Source organism: Chelonia mydas, chromosome 4, assembly GCF_015237465.2.
Source record: "Chelonia mydas isolate rCheMyd1 chromosome 4, rCheMyd1.pri.v2, whole genome shotgun sequence".
In the NCBI taxonomy this organism is placed as follows: domain Eukaryota; kingdom Metazoa; phylum Chordata; order Testudines; family Cheloniidae; genus Chelonia; species Chelonia mydas.
Genome location: NC_057852.1, coordinates 108,408,399 through 108,427,071, shown reverse-complemented (window position 1 = coordinate 108,427,071; position 18,673 = coordinate 108,408,399). Strand labels below are relative to the sequence as shown.

Below are 18,673 nucleotides of genomic sequence, written 5' to 3'. Positions count from 1 at the left end.
CAAAAATAATGAGGAGTCTTTGTGGCACCTTAGAGACTAACAAAATGTATTAGTCTCTAAGGTGCCACAAGGACTCCTCATTATTTTTCTGATACAGACTAACACGGCTACCACTCTGAAATCTAGCTAACAAGACATTTATATTGTGTCCATTTAGACAGATACTACTGGAATTAAAGATAAATATGCCTTCCCAAAAATTGGTACAAATCCAACCCATCTTAGCCTGTGTCAATCACATGCATTGACAAAATAAGCATCCACTGGCTGTAGTCCAAGACTAAGAAAAAATAGTCAGTCAAATACGCCTTACAAATGGTCATGAAGATTTTCATCAGAATGGAATTCAACTTTGCATATAGGAAGCAGAAGTGTGTGTTCACATGACATCCTCTGCCTACAGTGCCCTTTGGCAGCAACGCATCTGGGACTAGAATTAATAGTTTTGTCTTTTGGATTACAAAATGTAAGTGCTATATTAAGTATCACAAAAGTACAGCTCTACCCCAATATAACACGAATTCGGATATAATGCGGCAAAGCAGCATTCTGGGGGGGCGGGCCTGCGCGCTCCGGCGGATCAGTATGTCAGCGTGTGTGGCTCCGACACGCTGCTCTAAGCGGCGTGTTAAGGGTGCCGGGCCGAGGCCAAGGGGTTGGATAAGGGGCAGAGGGTCCAGGGGGTGTTGGATGGTTCAGAGGTTCTGGGGGTGGGGCAGTCAGGGGTTCTGAGGCGTCAGTCAGGAGGCGGGGAAGTGACTAACAACAACAGAAATGCTTGAGGCCAAAGCAAGTTCGATATAACGCGGTTTCACCTATAACGTGGTAAGATTTTTCGGCTCCCGAGGACAGTGTTATATTGGGATAGAGGTCTATAAGCAGCAGCCGCCTCTTTGCTGAGACAGTAAGAATTCTGCAGGAAGTTCTGCACCCTTCCCCTTAAAGATATTCTCATACTTGCTCTAAAAGAGATGAGAGACTGACACTGAGCAATATAAAATGATGGGGTCTAAATCAGCTGTTACCACTCAAGAAAAAGTCTTGGAGGCATTGTGGATAGTTCTCTGAAAACATCCACTCAATGCGTAGCAGCAGTCAAAAAAGCAAACAATGTTGGAAATCATTAGAAAAGGGATAGATAGTAAGACAGAAAATATATTGCTTCTATATAAATCCATGGTACCCCCACATCTTAAATACTGCATGCAGATCTTGTTGCCCCATTTCAAATAAGATATATTGGAATCAGAAAAGTTACAGAAAAGAGCAAAAAAATGATGAGGGATAAGGAACAGCTTCCATATGAGGAGAGATTAATAAGACTGGGACTTTTCAGCTTGGAAAAGATGACTAAGGGGTGATATGATAGAGGTCTATAAAATCATGCCTGGGAGAATGTAAATAAGGAAGTATTATTTATGCCCTCTCATAACACAAGAACTAGGGATCACAAAATGAAATTAATAGGCAATAGATTTAAAACAAATAAAAGGAAGTATTTCTTCACACAATGCATTGTCAACCTGTGGAACTCTTTGCCAAAGAATGTTGTGAAGCCAGGACTATAACAGGGTTCAAAAGAGAACTAGATCAGTTCAGGAGGATAGGTCTATTGATGGCTATTAGCCAGAATGGGCAGGAATGCAAAACCATGCTCTGAAGTGTCCCTAGCCCAGGGATCTCAAAACTCAGATTGCTACAAGGGCCACATGAGGACTAGCACATTGGCCCGAGGGCCACATCACTGACACCTTTTCATATAAAGATACAAAAGCCCCACTCCCCCGCCCACCTCCACTCCACCTCTTCCACGTCCTGCCTCTTCCCACCCCTTCTCTTCCCCTATTCCAACCCCTTCCCCAAATCCCCAACCCTGCCCCGCCTCTTCCCCTAAGCGCGCGGCTCCCCGCTCCTCCCCCTCCCTCCTGAAAAGTGCTAAGCTGAGAAGCGCCTGGAGGTAGGCAGAGGACCGGAGACACAGCACGCTGGGGGGACCGCGGGTGAGGGGAGCTTGACGGCCACAGGAAATAACTCCGTGAGCCGCGTGTTTGAAACCTCTGCCCTAGCCTCTGTTTGCCAGAAGCTGGGAATGGGTGACAGGGGATGGATCACTTGATGCTTACGTGTTCTGTTCATTCCCTCTGAGGCACCTAGCATTGGCCACTGTTGGAAGACAGGATACCGAGCTAGATGGACCATTAGTGTGACCCAGTATGGCTGTTCTTATGTTCTTAATAGAATCCTAGTACGCTTTTCAGAAGATAACCCACCCCTTCAAAGGTTGCGGATTGAAACTCAGGTGTTTTATGTTCACAGACTTTCTTTGCATAAGAGGTGGATAGCCACATTCTTCACTAACTGAAGCTTTCCACTGTATCCCAAAGTAGAGCACCTTTCAATAGTTCAGCTGTAATGTGGTCTATTTTGGGACATCCTGAAGAACACATGGAATTGTGGCAATGGCCATATCAGAGGAAAGGTTGCAGTCTCCAGACCTAGTGGATATGTTAGAAGGAACTTTGAATATTATCAGCATACAGTGGGACAGGATAAAACCATGCAGGGGCCCCCTCACAGGAGATCACTCAAGGAATGCATTATTTCAATCAAAACTGGAGAGAGAGGATCAGGAGTCAGAACTGACCAGAAGCTGGGGAGTGGCAGGTGGGAGACATACAGAAGAGTCTTAGCTTGTAACACCATCCTCTCAACATAATCAATAAAGCGCTATTTCTTTCATTTGTATCTGCTTGCTACATCATTTACTGTTAATGAAACATGGAGGATAGCAATTGTCATTCATAACTGAATTCTCCCTGAAAAGAGCCACTACCTTTCTTTGGAAGGCACTAAACAGTAATTATGACTCTCTCCAATGGGTTTAATTTTCATCTAATTAATTATAAACTGTACAAGGTTGTGCTCTGTTCCATACCTTGTAAGTCAACCTTGCAAAATTCCACTTAAGGCCAATACATTTTTGAAGGATGAGTAAAAAAAATATCAATATTAAAATCCTCACAATAGTAAGAGATATGCATACTAAATCAGTTTAACACCTGCCTTTTTGGTAAAGATGTCTGAATACAGTTTTCAAGTTACAAGTGCCCCCCAAAACAGGGCTATTTGGAAGCCTTTGAATAGATCTGGTATTATGGACACCTAGTCAATCTCTGGACTATCGGCTACTTTAAGTGTGCTATTAAAAATGATGGCACACACTGGATAAAAAGCAATCCAGATAGCTTGGTCAGCTGGGTGCAAGCAAACAATATGCATTTCAGTGCAGTCAAATGTGAAATCACACACCTAGGAAAAAGAATGTACAATATACTTACAGGATGGAGGCCTCTACCCTGAGAAGAGGTGACTCAGACTTTGGGGTCATGGTGGATAATCAGCTGGATATGAGCTCCCACTGTGACTGAAAGGGCCAGTAGTATCCTTAGATGGATGAACAGGGGATAAGGAGAAATAGCCTCCATACTCTATTACCTCTGTTGAGCATCAGTGCCACTGGAATACTGTGTACAGTTCTAGTTTCCATAATTCAAGAAGGAGGTTGATAAAAACTGGAGAGGGTTCAAAGGAAAATTTGGAGCTATGAAAGTGATTAAAGGATTAGAAAACATGTCAGAGTGAAAGACAGCTAGTTAGTTACCTTAAAGAGAAGATTAAAGGGTGACTTGACAGTTTATAAGTACCTACATGGGAGGAAAAAACTGATGAGTTGTTTAATCTAGCAGACAAAGGTATAACAAAAGATCCAATGACTGGAATTGGAGCTAGATACATTCAGACAGGAAATAAGGCACACATTTTTAACAGTGAGGATAATTAACCACTGGAATAGTTTACCAAGGCTTATGGTGGATTTTCCATCAATTAGAAGATGGGATGGGTTTTAAAAGATATCCTGTAGTTCAAACCCAAAATTAATTCAGGGAATCTCAATGCCTGTGTTATTCAGGAGGTCTGACTAGTGGATCACAATGGTTCCTTGTGGCCCAAGAATTTATGAATAGTTAGTGTCAAGCAATTGGTATTACTCAATCAGTGGTGCTAGAACAATTTGTACAGTGGGGGTGCTGAGAGCCATTGAACCAAACTGAAAACCCTGTATATGATGGAAACCACTTCAAGGCAAGGGGTGCAGCACCCACAGCACCCCTCGTTCCAACACCTATGGGCACTAATATGTTAACTGAAAATACTTTTAGAAACTATAATTCTAGTAGTGACAGAAAAAAAAAGATTCTCCCAGTATCCACATGCATATGTGAAAGTTGTTATTGACAGCCTACATATCAGCTTGTGATAAAGTCTGTTTTAATGCCTTCCCATTACTTTTTGAAGATTAATTTTAAATATTTAGCTTTGTGAAAAGCATCAGGCTAACAGCACAGGAGCTTAATGTTCTTTATGTACCGTCAATTACATGACAATGGCTGTGTAAGTATCCTGATGTTTTTCTATCAGTGTACATCATTTCTAATTGGCCAGCCCAGTCAATTATGGGTGACAGAGTGGTGCAATCTCCATACGTATTAAACCTTTGCAGTATTTGCCGAAGCCATCAACTGCAATATTTACCCATGTTTGAAATCTATGGATATAGCGCACTAAAGAAATGCAGAGTATCATCTTCAAAAGTAGCAATTAGTCCCAGGAGTGAAGTTCTTCACTGGGCATTGAATTGAGGCCACTACCACATTTCACAAAGGCAATTGAACAGCTGTCAGAAGGTAATGACTCTCAGCCATTATGTTAGTCATAACAATGAGCTACAAGTTAAAGGATTATTATTAATTTCCTGGGTTACCTAGCCCCTCTTCTTACACTTTGCCCATTTCTAGTTTTCAGACATTGTACTCAGAACTTTATACCTCCATTGTGATAAATATCTGAAATGTACAGATGACCTATTCTTATTGTGTATGGAACAAAGACAGTACGATTTTCCTTGACTGAATATATTAGATTTCCATCTACTGCTTGCACTGCAGCTATTGAGTATTGTTAAGGGGTTTGCTTTAACAGCTATTGTTCAATTTCTCTTGAAAAATCTGAAGATAATGTAGGAACTATTTCTAAGCGAGTAACCAAAAATGCCAATTTTAAAATGCTCAAGATTTCCCCTCCCCCTTCCCTAATGACACATTCAGCTAGGTCTATTCACATTCTAATTTAGGACCATATTTTAAAACATCCATGCATGCAACACCATCTGACATCAAGGAGAAGTTTACAGTATAATTCCTAAGAAATGCAGAATGGTGCACAACTCTGTGCGTTTGTTACAGGCTAGTGCTCATCAATAATAATTGTTTGACGTGACAATCCCCTCCCCCCCCCCCCCAACCACCACCACACACAGGACATCACAATGAAGCATGATTACTCTGAAGTTCCCAGCAGACTGCAGTTTGGGTCACAAAAACAGGTTTAATAGCTGCTGTTTTCAGAGCAGAACAAAAAAAAGCAGCCACAAGTAACTCAAGAGACTGTCATTACCAGTCACACATAGTGCTTGTTAAAAAGAAAGCACTAGGACATCACTCAGCAACTCCCTATATATCCATGGTCATGCATGGTTTTCCAGCTGAAAGCAATTCATCAAAAATACCCAGCATTGAGACTGGGTTAGAAACTTTGGCATATTACAGCAATCCACTGATCCAGTGGATTTATCTACATTATAATGATTTCAGCTGTAAAGTTCTGTGCAACCTACTGCTGCCACTCTCAGGGCTCATGAGGAAGTTTTTGAAACTATTACTGCTATCATGAAATTAACATTTTATAGCCAGGGCAACTATAAGAAACAAAACCATGATTCAGTGTAACATTAACTACCCTTTATGCCAGCTTTTATGTCTTGGTGAATTTTATTAGTGTCAACTTATTGCTTTGAGCGGTATCTATTGCTATTTGTGTGTGTGTTCTCACTCCACATCAACCCTCAGTGTATATTCTATTATTTATCTGACTGAACAGGGTCATTTCACAACCTTTTATTATACATTTAGTTTTAGAAAGGAGATTCAAATTCTGACAACATACTGTTAAGAGAAAACCATTTTAAATTTTTGTAACTGAGAAGGGGTTGATCTCTTTATAAGGCACATCAACTTTAGTCTTACGTATTTGTTTTAAAAAGCTAGATTAGATCACCTGAACTTTAATAATTCACCCACAATAATTAAAATGCAGAGGGAAAATATTTAAAACTTTCTGTACCAGGTTAATTTGACTAACTTGTACACAGATTACCACCTTTCATAAGAAAACTACTAACATTATGAAATATAAACTGATATTCTGACGACTGTTATACCTTAAGATTTTAGAATATTTTAATTTACTTGCTCTTATCTAACAAGCTTGTCTCCCCTCTCCCCCACAGAGTCATGGACAGTTTATCAAGAACATCTCAAACTTCAATTTGTACCATAGTAAAACATTAAAATGTTTCCAATATTAGTGTATCAATACAGTAGATACTCACCTTTGAAAAACCACCAATAAGGTACACTTAAGCAGGACAGTAGGCACCTGTTCAATTCACAAGCAATTGAAGATTCATTACAAGTATCAAGTCCTGTGATCTGTATAATTATACTGTTGTTTCTCCCTTTAATATCAGTCATACATTTTTAAAAACACCTTTCCTTTTACTTTGGAAATACTCCTACTATAATCACAGCAGAATCTTTCAGCAACTGAGGATGATTGGAAAGGCCCATTCAAAATATCCAATTATTTGAGTGCAGCAGGTTGGCAAATAAAAAAATATTCTGATTCTGCCATTACAATACTTCATTTCTGCATACAAAAAGAACCTTAGTATTGAACTACATTTAATGCATAATGGCATGTATTCAAACATTGCATAGTAAATAAATACCACGATATTGAGAAAGATACTGAATAATGCATATATTTATGTAGTTAAAGCTAAATCAGAATCCCGATTGAATAAATGGAATTTTGCGGTTGATTTAAATTGGGTAAGTATTTGATCCTTCTAGATTAAGTAGCTGATTGAATCACAAAATCACAAGATCCAAGCTTCCTCAAATTTGAGGGAGTTCAGATCCAAGGGTTGGTTTTGTTCCGTTCCATCTGGAGGAGCGAACTCTGAAGTTCAAATATGGTTCTGAACTTCAGAGTTAAAGGAGTGTTTGATTTGATGTCCTAGTGTGGATCCATAATTATTGAATTTAAAAGTAACTTCCAGACAGATCTACAAAAAAAAAAAATATCTGAGGACACAGAACTACTCTTGGTGTTGTGAAAAGAAAGCCTACAAATGTCAATCAAGGTGAGCTATTGGTTTTCCATATAACATGCAAGGAGATCTAAGTAGGAAAGTTGAATCCTGGAGCACAGAAGAGGGAAATGGATGTCACCTAATGAAAGCTGAATCGATGCAATACCACAAAGAACAATATTTTAAGGACACCATCAACATTTTTAGAAAACCATATAAGCATCATGAATGGGCTTGTAACGGTGTATGATTTAATTTTTTTTAAATGTTCTAAGAACTTTTCAGCACTTACACATGCAGTGTATGTATCACAAAGCAGCATATGTGTGAGAGCATAGTTAAATAGATTTTATCAAAACCATCTCAGACAATTGTTTAAATCCCCCTAGTAATACTGAAAAAAAAACAACAAACCACCACACTAATTTCTCTCTTGCTTCATTCAAAACCTTCATTTTCCAGGTCTGAGAAATATGCAGAGAGTAAAGCTGCAGCTCATGAATAAACCCAAGACATCCATTCATCCTTTCTGTGTAAGCCCTGTTTTTGTGTATTTCATCATTTATAAATCTAATGAGCAATTTCAATAAAATATGCATTTATTCCATACATATTGTTGCCTATAGCACTTTGAATATCACGAAGCAATAAGTTTTATACTTTTTCCCTTATGATTTATTTCAGCTGACATTCTAGAAAGCTTTGTTATAAGGGGTAAAAACCAAACAGATTGTGTGCATATGCAAATGGACAGTTCTCCTTGAACTCCAGAATTTTTGTAACAAAGTAGTCAGCTGTTCTACAAACCTTTTATATATATATATATATAATCATCTTTCTTTCAGGAATTTTATAGACACTGGGAAGCAAATCTACCCCCATAGTCTGTCTCCCAATTACCACCATTATATATAAAATAAATAATAATAATAAAAAAAAAAGCACACCAATAGTGGATTTTACCATAGAAACTCACTAGGGTACAACAGTCATACCTAAACAGACTATATAGAAATATACCAACTAAACAGACTATAGATCAATATAATGGTAAAAGTTAAGTAGAAGTTGAGATAAATTTGTTAATTACAAAACTGAAATAAGACAAAAATCAGGTTCTAATAATATATTCAAAAGTATAAGGTCTCAGTTATGTATACCAATAATAATGCACTCTCATAGACTCTACAAACCATCCAAAACAAGCTTTAACAAGAATACATCTGATAACATATCTGTGGGAAACACCATCATTTTCAGGAGCTGTAATTAAGTCTACACATTTCTAAACATATATAGCATGAGAGAAAAAAAATACAGTTTTCAGGGAACACTCTTAAAAATCACTTGAAGAAAAGAATGAGTTTCTCTAAAGGGTTACACACACAGGATTACTTTAAGCCTGGTCATAATGGCAAATATATTTTGCTGAGATTTGTTTTACTTGTTAGCCTATAAAACCATAATCTGCTCATAGACAGAGTTCCCAAATGTGTATAAGCACATGCATATTGTCTAAAATGCAGGCTTACAGGAATATTTAAGAAATAGATTATTTCAGCCAAAGACCTTGTAAAATTTTGGAAAACAATATCTGAATATTTGTGTACTACATTGCAGCCAGCTTCCTAGGTAGAGTAAAAACTTAAATGGAAAGAGTAACTATGCTTTAAGAACAAGATCACAATAATCAAATGGTTTACTAAGATGCACTCAGAAAAGCCATACTTAAGAAATGCAAGCACCTGATTTCCTATGTTTACTGTTTTATATACAAACTTTATTGTTAATAAGGATAAGACAGAATTGTCTACGATAAACAGCATCAAGCAATACAAACTTGCAAATACACTTGGCTACCCTAAGTGAATGTTAGAGTTCTTCATTTAAATCCAAGGATTGCAGTTATTTCCTCCAGACACATTGTTTTACTTTGATAATGAAGGATACTGTAATCAGATTGGCAAATATTATAAAATATGTATAGCTGGTTACAGTCCCAGCCCAGATGATATTCTTATAGATTATAAAAATATTTGCATGTTAACTATTTTGAAATCTGATTTGTGATCTAATATTACTACAACTATAGATTATAAACATGAATAAGGAGTTAAAATCTTAATGTCTTTGCTAAAGGTCTAGTTTTATATTTGTTACAGTACTTGAAAGTATTTTAATGAAATTTTTGCTGTAAAAAGAAAAACCATCACTACAACTTGTAACGTTTAAGCCACAAAGCTCCTGTTGTGCATGTCGATCTCTGGGTGACTCAGGTAGTATCTTACATCTAGTTTACAGGTGCCCCTTGCATTGTTACAAGAGATCATAACAAAAATATTTTAGAAGTCACTGAAATAAACTCCCTTACCTTCTACACCTGCTTCAATCAGCCCAAATTGTTCCAACACTTTGACAAAAAGCACAATCACGATCAAAACTGCTATCATTTCAAGCCCTTCCAAGTTCATGGTGAGAGGTCATGATCCGACCACAGCCACTGAGAAAAGTGCTCTCTGCCTGGCTTTGTAAAGCCATTAAACTACATTAAGAAGGCTACTGCAAGGGAAGGGGGGAAGAGAGAGAGAGAGAGAGTGAATACATCCTGTCTACACTAACAGAGGCCAGGAGTGGCAGACCGATAAACTCAGGCCTGTCAGGTTTATCTGTTTGCTCGTTATCACTCTTACACAGAAAGACAGGCATGCATGAAGTAAAGTGCCGATCACCCAAGGACCCAGGAGGTCACAGAGTAAATGTCCCCTGTAAAAATGACATGCCTAGAGTGACAGCTAGACATCTGGGAATATGCTGCTTCTTGTGCCAGTGCTGCTGGTACTGTAGCATTGTTGTGGATATTCAGTTGCCTAGGTAACAGAAGCTAACTAATATGTGGACTCACATTGGACACTATGGGACAAAAAGGCCTCATATCAAAATAAGAATGGGAACATGAAAATAATCAGGAGGATTTATTATTAAATCTGAATGGCTTGAAATGTGTGTTTCTAGAAAACTAGTACTATATAGTCTCCTGTAAATTAATCAAATTGTAGACAGATATTGTAGCTTAAGACGACTTTTCAATTAGTTTCTCTTGTCAAAAAGAGAGCCTGAGGATTATGAATTCACTGCTCTACCTACCACGTATATTTATATTTTATTCCTGGAGTGTAGAGAGAGAGAACCATTTTTGTACTTTAAAAAACCAAGTACAAACCTGTTCCATTTCGTCCGTTTATCTTTTTCAGCTTTAGGTCAAACTTTGTGAGATTAAAGAAATTAAAAAGAAAAAAGATAAAGGGAGCATGAAGGGGGGAGGAGGAGGAGAAGAGTTCACTAGCAAAGCTTTTAGTAAAAAAAATGTTGGTTTTCTTTTTTCTTTTTTTTTTTGAGATTTAGCTATACAAAGTATTTTCTACGTGGTCAGCAGCAACATAATACCAGTGTGTTAACCACGGGACAGAATTACAGTGCTTCCACAGCAAAAGATATGGTGGTCCATTTTTATTACATCTTACCATACTGGCATTGTCACATACAGCATACAGTATAACTTAAGCATGCATTAGAAAAACTTGGGGCTGTATTACAGCACCATGGGCAACAGTGCCTGCGCTGGAGCTGCAATAAATCTAAGCCTGCTGGGTGAAATCCCAGGTCCTGTTGAAGTCAATGGCAAAACTCCCATTGACTTCAGTGAGACCAGAATTTCATCCCTAGTTTAGACAGGATCAAGGATTTTTTAACATTTTGTTGTGAAAATGGTTAAGACAGGTAAACCGCTGTTAGCAACAGTATAAGAATTAGTGTATCACCAATGCAACTGCATTGATGGTGGCAAATTATATGATACGAGTACTAATTTTCTCTAATTTACATCAAACCATCAGGCTTTGTGAGCACATATCACCCTATGTTACTGCCTGACAAGTATTATCTGCTGGAGAAGAAGATCTCCTCTCCACCCTCAGAATGGTAAAGAGAAAAAAAAATTATGTGGAGAATCCCAAGGTACAGAGAGCTCCCTCTCAAAAGGGAATTCACATGAGAGTCTCACTCGTTGTCTTCAAAAATGCTGCAAGGCTTAATGATTTTGCAGACCTTATCTTTGACTTTTCAAGCCACCTTTCCCCAAGTTATTTGTATATCCTTTCCCCACCCACCCTTTTTCTCAGGGCAGGTGCTTTTCTAAAGATGTTCCACTTATGCTAAACTTTTCTTCTTCCAAGGCACCCTACTAATGGACAAAGAGGTCACAGACCCAACACTTGCTGAATGTGGGCTTGTAATTTGCCAATCCACCAGTTTCAATAACACAACCCTTGTGGCTGTGTGTGCCGTGCATTAAAAAAGATAGGTACAAAGTTATTTTGGATGCATATGAGATAGACAAGGTGGGTGAGATAATATGATATTCCCATATATGAATTAGTCTATCCATTCCCACGAATTATGTAATTAAAATGTGGCTGCTGAAATGTTAAAAATTTTGTGAAAAATAAGAACATTATTTTTAATGAACTATCTTATTATGGGTAGCACCTGAAAGCCCCAACCAAAATTGAGTCCATGTTGTGCTACCCACTGTACACACGTATTAAGAGTCTTTGGCCTGAAGAGTTTTGTTGGTCTTGCCTAAAATTGATTGTACAGATGGAAGAGATAAAGGAAGAATTATCCCCCATTTTACAGATGGGGATCTGAGGGACAAAGACATTAAGTGACTTGCCCAAGGTCACTCAGAAAGTCTGCAGGAGAGCTGGAAACTGAACCCAGATCTTCCAAGCTCAACTCCTGCAAATTAATGGCAACACCATCCTTGCTTATTTGTCCTTCACTCTTATGATGAACCAAAGTATCACCAATAACAAAATATATTCTAGTAGTTTTTTTTTTAAATTAAAACCTTAGGTCCTCACTTTAGTGTCTTATAAAAATTGATATTTCTGATGTTAAAAAACCAAGGAGGCAGATTTCTTTCCTCCTATAAGAGATATCCTTTACACAGCAGAAGGAGTGGTAGAGGGGCAAACATAGAACAGGCTAGGCTGTTCACTTTTGAGACTCTTGCTAATTCAGCTACATCTGTTACTTAAACTTACCCATTTGCATAAAAAGTATAGCGCACACACAACACAGGATGCAGTTTTTTAAAATATAAAAATTTGAAATCCAGTAGTAGTTCTAGCTTTAAAAAAAGCTAGAACAAAACCATTACACAGATACAAATGTTTATTTGCAAAAAGAAAAAGAGGATTTGTGGCACCTTAGAGACTAACAAATTTATTTGAGCATAAGCTTTCGTGAGCTACAGAATGCATCCGATGAAGTGAGCTGTAGCTCACGAAAGCTTATGCTCAAATTTGTTAATCTCTAAGGTGCCACAAGTCCTCCTTTTCTTTTTGCGGATACAGACTAATGCGGCTGCTACTCAAACCTGTCAAATGTTTATTTGTTTCTTAATTAAATAGTTAAGAATTGCCAATAAAACATTAAATCCTCTGATGCAGTCAATCATTATGAGATTTAAGACTTTACTATGGGCCAAACCTTAATGTTTTTACTCACAGCCACCTGCTGCCAGCATACATGTTAGGAGCTGCATCATCCAGAGATTTCCCCACCCTGGGAAATCTTCCACTCGCCCTTTCAGCCAGATTTAAAAAGCAACTTTCCATTGCAACCTGTTGTGAGAACAGCTTGATCATTTGCCAAACCACAGGCTCAATCCAGGCATATATTGCTTTAAATGGTTTATTAACTATCCTTTGGAAAAGCCTGTGCACCTGTAGTGATGAAGAGCTTATAACGGCATGCTATCACGTGAAAATGACACAACTGTGGGTGTACAGAAAGTAGACTGTGCCAGGGATGGTGTTAAAACAATTTTGGGGAAGAGGAATCTGTTTTACAACATGCTTTCATTTTGTCTGAGTGATACATAACTTCAAGTTTTGAGTTGTCAGTATTTTGCATAGTTATGGGAGGCTAGGTGTCCTCATGTGCTCTCAAGCCAATTAGTTAACCATGTCCCGCTGGGCCTGTTAGTGCACCATAGCCCTTGTTAACTGGAACCTCTTCCTTTTAAGTGCTATTGTATGGGTGCACTATGGCAAAGAGCTGAATTTGCCCCATACTCACACATAAAAGCAAAAATATATGAATTGCAGTCTCTACAACAGATATAATAGGACACCAATGAAGAGCTGTTTGAAAGCCAAATTTCAAAGTGACTGAGAACAAGGGATCTAGCTTTAACTGGACTAAATAAGCTATTTAAGAGTTCTGTAGCTGCCTTTGCTGCATCTCGACACAGTGTTAAAACATTTGCAAATAATGTATCTGCTATTCTTAATCTTCAGTAGTGCTGTGGTCCACACAAGGAGCTCTTTAATAGCCTTTTTAATAATTACAGAAGAAATACCACCCATACATTCACAGACTGCTGAACAAGTCATTTACACTTACCATTACAAAGACACAAATGAATAGATCCATACAGATGTGAAGAAGTTACACATCTAAAATATTTAGAAATCAGCACAGTGCTTCTGCGAAATATTTCTTTGACAGAAAATCTAAAGCAGTAGGAAACTGAGCTTTTATTTATGCTTACTACACACACACACACGCCTTAAGTTTGAAGCGGCAAACGGCTATCATATTATGCACTTATCCGACAACCTTGGGGGCTTGATCCTGCAAAGATTTAAGCATAGGAGTAACTTTAGTCACGATTCGTCCCATTGAACTCAACCCTTTCCAGCCTTCACTGTCACCCAGCCCTGTATCCTGGGTGTCATATTTGATCCGGCTCTCTCTCGACCCACACCATCTAGATCATGGCTAAATTTTGATGGCACAACACCCAAGATTCATCCTTTCCTCGCAATCCACACACCTAATAAAACTTCAGTTCAGACCTCACTCACTTTCTCACAACTGGACTACTGTAACCTCTTCCTTTCTGTCCTTGAAAAATGCCATGTTGTTCTCCCCTCTTATAGCCATTCAAAATTGTGCTGTGAAAATCATCATTCTGGTTGTCAATCCAGCCATGTCACCACCTCCTTTCACATTTCTCTATATCAAACACCAAATACTGGTCTTCACTGTCAAGGCTGGTCATGACTTAGACCTGATTCCAGCCTTCTTTGCACATTAATCAAGCCTTGCCTACAAGCACCTTTGCTCTCTCATGAAGCTCCTTCTGCATGGGTTTAACAAAAAAACAAAAAAAACCCCTACAAAACTGCCACCGTTATCCTCCTTAAAATCCCTCCTCTAAACTCTCCTCTATTGTAGAGTCTATAAACTTCATGTCAATGCGCTGGCAGTTGGGTGCTACAACCACTGCTTGTTACACTAATTGTAATCACATCACATCTGTTCTCTCATTTTATACTCTGATCATAAACTCATTGGGACAGGGTCCATCTTTTCATTATACATGTATACAGTGCCAAGGACAATGGGCCCTGATCCATGATGAGTGGCTCTAGATGCTACTGAAGTATAAATAGGGTTGACCCCTAGAATTTTTCTAGAAGAACTGATTTTAGGTTACATGAAACTTAATTCAGTCATTTACCTCCCAAAGTGAGAAATATTTTAACTTTTTATCTCCACCAAGTTTATTCCAAACTTAGGGTACTATTATAAAATTAGTCATGCACTATGAGACTCAAAGTGCTGAACTTAACAGAAATACATACTATGGTACTCTTAGTTTGGTTATGCATTATTATCCTTTGTTATTATCGGAAATGCTGAGCATCTCTGAAACATTCCTGGTTATGCAGAACAAGGCTGGAGGAATAGAAGGTGGAATTTTAAAGCACCTAAGGAGTTAGGAACACAGGGACTTGGACTTCTAACTCCCTCAGGTGCTTTTGAAAATCCCACTCATTGATAGTAAGTCTACCAACCACATTTTATTGGATTCATTGTGCAGTTTTATATGCTGTTATAGCAATACAGAGCCATTCTGGAGATGCTATGGTGTGAAGTCTCACAGAAAGTTGCTTCACGTCTGAATGGAGACCACAGTACAGGATGTGCCTAAAATGCTGAATGTTACCTAGGGTCACCTTAAAAAGCCTGGAACCAGTAAATGAAGGGCAACTGGCATGAACTCATCCTTGACCCCCTTTCTTCCAAAAATTTTATAAAAAAAAATATCTTTTTTTGGTTAGTTGTGACTTTGACTCTCTCTCAAAACATTCCCAGAGTAATTCCTGAAGCATTCTTCATTGATACACCCACTGAAGACTGAAGAGTATCACACTAACATCACCTGATGAATATTTTCACCTAAACAAAGTTTGTAGCAACACAAGACTTAATATCCTGTGGTGGTAAATAAAACAAAGCAAAGCAACCCCCCACCCAATCAAAATTTTAAGTTATACTAAAGAGATAGATAGACAATAAAAATGAAAATATGTCATTCTACAGATCATTAATTATGCCCTCACCTTGAATACTGTTCCCTTTCTGACCAACCCATCTTAAAAAGAAAGTATGAGGATCAAAAGAAGCACAATGAAAGTGATTAGAGATACTAAATGCAAATACTAAAAGGGTTTGGTCTCTCTAGTCCTGGCAGGAGAGGATTACCTGGGATCAGGACCGAAGAATATTAGATAATGAACAGAGAAGGTTAATTAGATGCTCCTATTTAACCTTTTTCCAGACTACCAGAAAGAGACCAAATGGAATTAAGTGGCAACAAATTTAAGATAAAATGAAATATTCTATTTTGCACACACAATGCAGAGTCTTTGGAACTTACCTGTCACAAGATATTGTCAGTGCCAAAATTTAGAGAGTCTTAAATAAAGTAGACATGTATTTAGTAAAAATATCTACAGTCACCTTACTAGAAGAAGAATATATAAGCAATATAAATCCTCAAGGCTCAGGTGGCTAACAAAACCCTAAATGACAGGAGTTAGAGAGAAACTTGTGTTAATAAGCAGGTTATTACACAATTATGCCTTTTGAGGTTTGTCGCTCCTTCTTCTGAAACATCTGGCCCTGGCTACTGGTCTAGCTAGATCACTGGTCTGACTCAGCATGGCAGTTTCTATCTCTTAGTCTGCTGGCAGACCTGCAGCAGGCCAGCACTGACCTCATGGCACTTGCCAGCACAGCCAAAAGAGGAGTTAATACTTGGGAAGGGTGAGTGAAACCTACACAGGCAGGGATCTTGTGGAATCCTGATTACAAGTGAAGGCTGTTCTTCCACAGCAGGACCCCCAGGGAGGGTGATGGAGCAAGTCCGCATAATCTTTGGGCCGCTAGAATTTACAGGGCTATCCCTCTTCCTAGTGCTTAAACATGACTCCTTTAGCAGGGGTCACCAAAGTTACGAACCCTCCAATCTTCAGAAGTTTGAGAGCTGTGGCGTGGCTCTGGGCTTCAGTCGGAGGGGGAGGGGGTGTCATCTTGAGGCTGAAGCCCTGAGCCCCAGCAAGTGTGCCCTACGGGGCTGAAGCCCTGAACCCCTTCCCCGCTGGGCAGAAGCCAGAGGCAACACATGGAGGGAAGGCCGTGTGCCCCCACAGATTTTTGCCAGGGTTTGCTGACCCCACTCAGTCACATGACGCTGCAAGGCCCCGCCCTCCACGGCAGCTACTGGGGCTGGCAAGCTGGGTGTGGCGGCTGTGGGGAGAGGCTGTGGCAAACAGCTGGGAGCTGCAGAAAGAGACATTGTTTTTGCTGCTGCCTCTCCCTGCGGAACTAAATCAGTGACCCCTCCCTGCTGCTCCCAGCTGCCTCTCCATGCAGAGCTAACACGTGGGTGCTGCAGGGAGGGGCCGCCGAGGGTAAGAGGGGGGACATGCGGGGGGGGGGCACGAACCTTTAAATTGTACCCTCCCACTCCGAGCAGACACCAGTAGTCTCTGGCAGAAGCCCCTAGCCCCACCACAGGACAGAAGCCTCAAGCTCCTCCCTCCCAGCCTGGTAGGTGGAGAATGCGGGGGGGGAGCACTGCTCCCTGAGCAAACAGCTGAGCTGCATGCTAACTGTAACACAGCCACATGTGGCTTGCAAGCCACAGTTTGAACACTCATGTCCTACAGAAAAGCATATGGCGACCCAGAATTCAGTCATTGGGGATTTTCAGCAAGGATTACAGTGTCAACTTCCCCACAAGTCTAGGGAGAAGGCGAGGGAGGACACTTAAGAATTAAGAACCAATTCTATAAAAATCTTATGACAAACAATAATAGAAGCTTAATTTCTACTACATAACAAGGCTACTTCATCATCCATATACATCATCTTAATACAGATACACACTTATACATAAATGTGAATTTTTCTTTGGTTTATACTTAAACAGGTTAGTCCCCACAAACACACCGTGAAAAGCAATGCAAAGTTTCAAAAGCTGAGCTGGAGTTCACCTGAGCTTCAGTTAGAATCTTTATCCACTGACTATTTAAAGTCCACGGAGTTAAAAGCACTGCAAAATAATCTTTCCTCCTCTTGCTTGCATTCCAGAAATCTATATCTGAAACCCAGGCAGACTCTCTCTACTCCTCTGCTGGACTATGGAGTCAGCGAACTAATTAACCAACCAATCAGTATTAAGTATATAAGAGAAAAAAAACAAAACTGAAAACAGCACCATATAAGTGACTCTTTCCCCACCATCACATTTAAATAAGAAAACAGTTAGTGAACCATACCAGCTAAAACCATTTAATTAAAAACAGTCTGGCTAAAAACATTCAAGGGATTCGAATTAACATGAAAAGTTAGAAAAAGGAAACAGGAGGGGGCAACTAACACTGCCAGTGCCTCCCTGTGTTGAAAAGTTAATAGGACTAACCTGCTGCAAATTGCTTCAAATTGCCACCTGCTTTCTGATCCTGTGGCTCAGCTTCTCCCAACCCATGCAGGTCACATGGCCTCGTGTAAAGCAGCTGGCCCTCAATGGAATCTGTGAGCCCAGCAACAGGGAACCTATTGAGCATGCCCAGAGAACTACCCCACTCAATTCCAGAAACTTCTGAGCATGGAATGCTAATTGTGCATCTGCTTAGCTGCCAGGATCCAGACAATTCCCTTCTCTCTAGGGCTTTTAAAGAGTTCTCCCCTCATTGGGCATGTGGGTTACATTTTCAGCTGCCATCCCAGAATGGGAAACTAAGCCCTTGTCTACACTGGAGGGGAGGGGGGGGCGAAATCGATCTAAGTTATGCAACTTCAGCTCCGTGAATAATGTAGCTGAAGTTGATGTACTTAGATCGACTTACCACGGGGTCTTCACCACAGTGGGTCGACTGCTGCCGCTCCCCCGTCAACTCCGCCTGCGCCTCTCGCCACAGTGGAGTATAGGAGTCAACAGGAGAGTGCTCGGGGATCAATTTATTGCGTCTAGAC

At 39.6% G+C, this 18,673-nt stretch overlaps 1 protein-coding gene across 4 annotated transcripts in view; it reads right to left on the bottom strand.

Moving 5' to 3' along the window:
- Positions 1–18,673, bottom strand: part of KCNIP4 (potassium voltage-gated channel interacting protein 4) — an 840,337-nt gene that overhangs the window by 418,039 nt on the left and 403,625 nt on the right. For 2 of the 4 annotated variants that reach the window (XM_037897992.2, XM_043544583.1), the window contains exon 1: positions 9,645–10,044. The exons of the other annotated variants lie outside the window; for them this stretch is intronic. In XM_037897992.2, coding sequence (XP_037753920.1) covers positions 9,645–9,744 — 100 coding nt within the window. In that variant the 5' untranslated portion in view covers positions 9,745–10,044. Of the gene's footprint in view, positions 1–9,644; positions 10,045–18,673 lie in introns of those variants that run through there. 4 annotated transcript variants of the gene reach the window in all.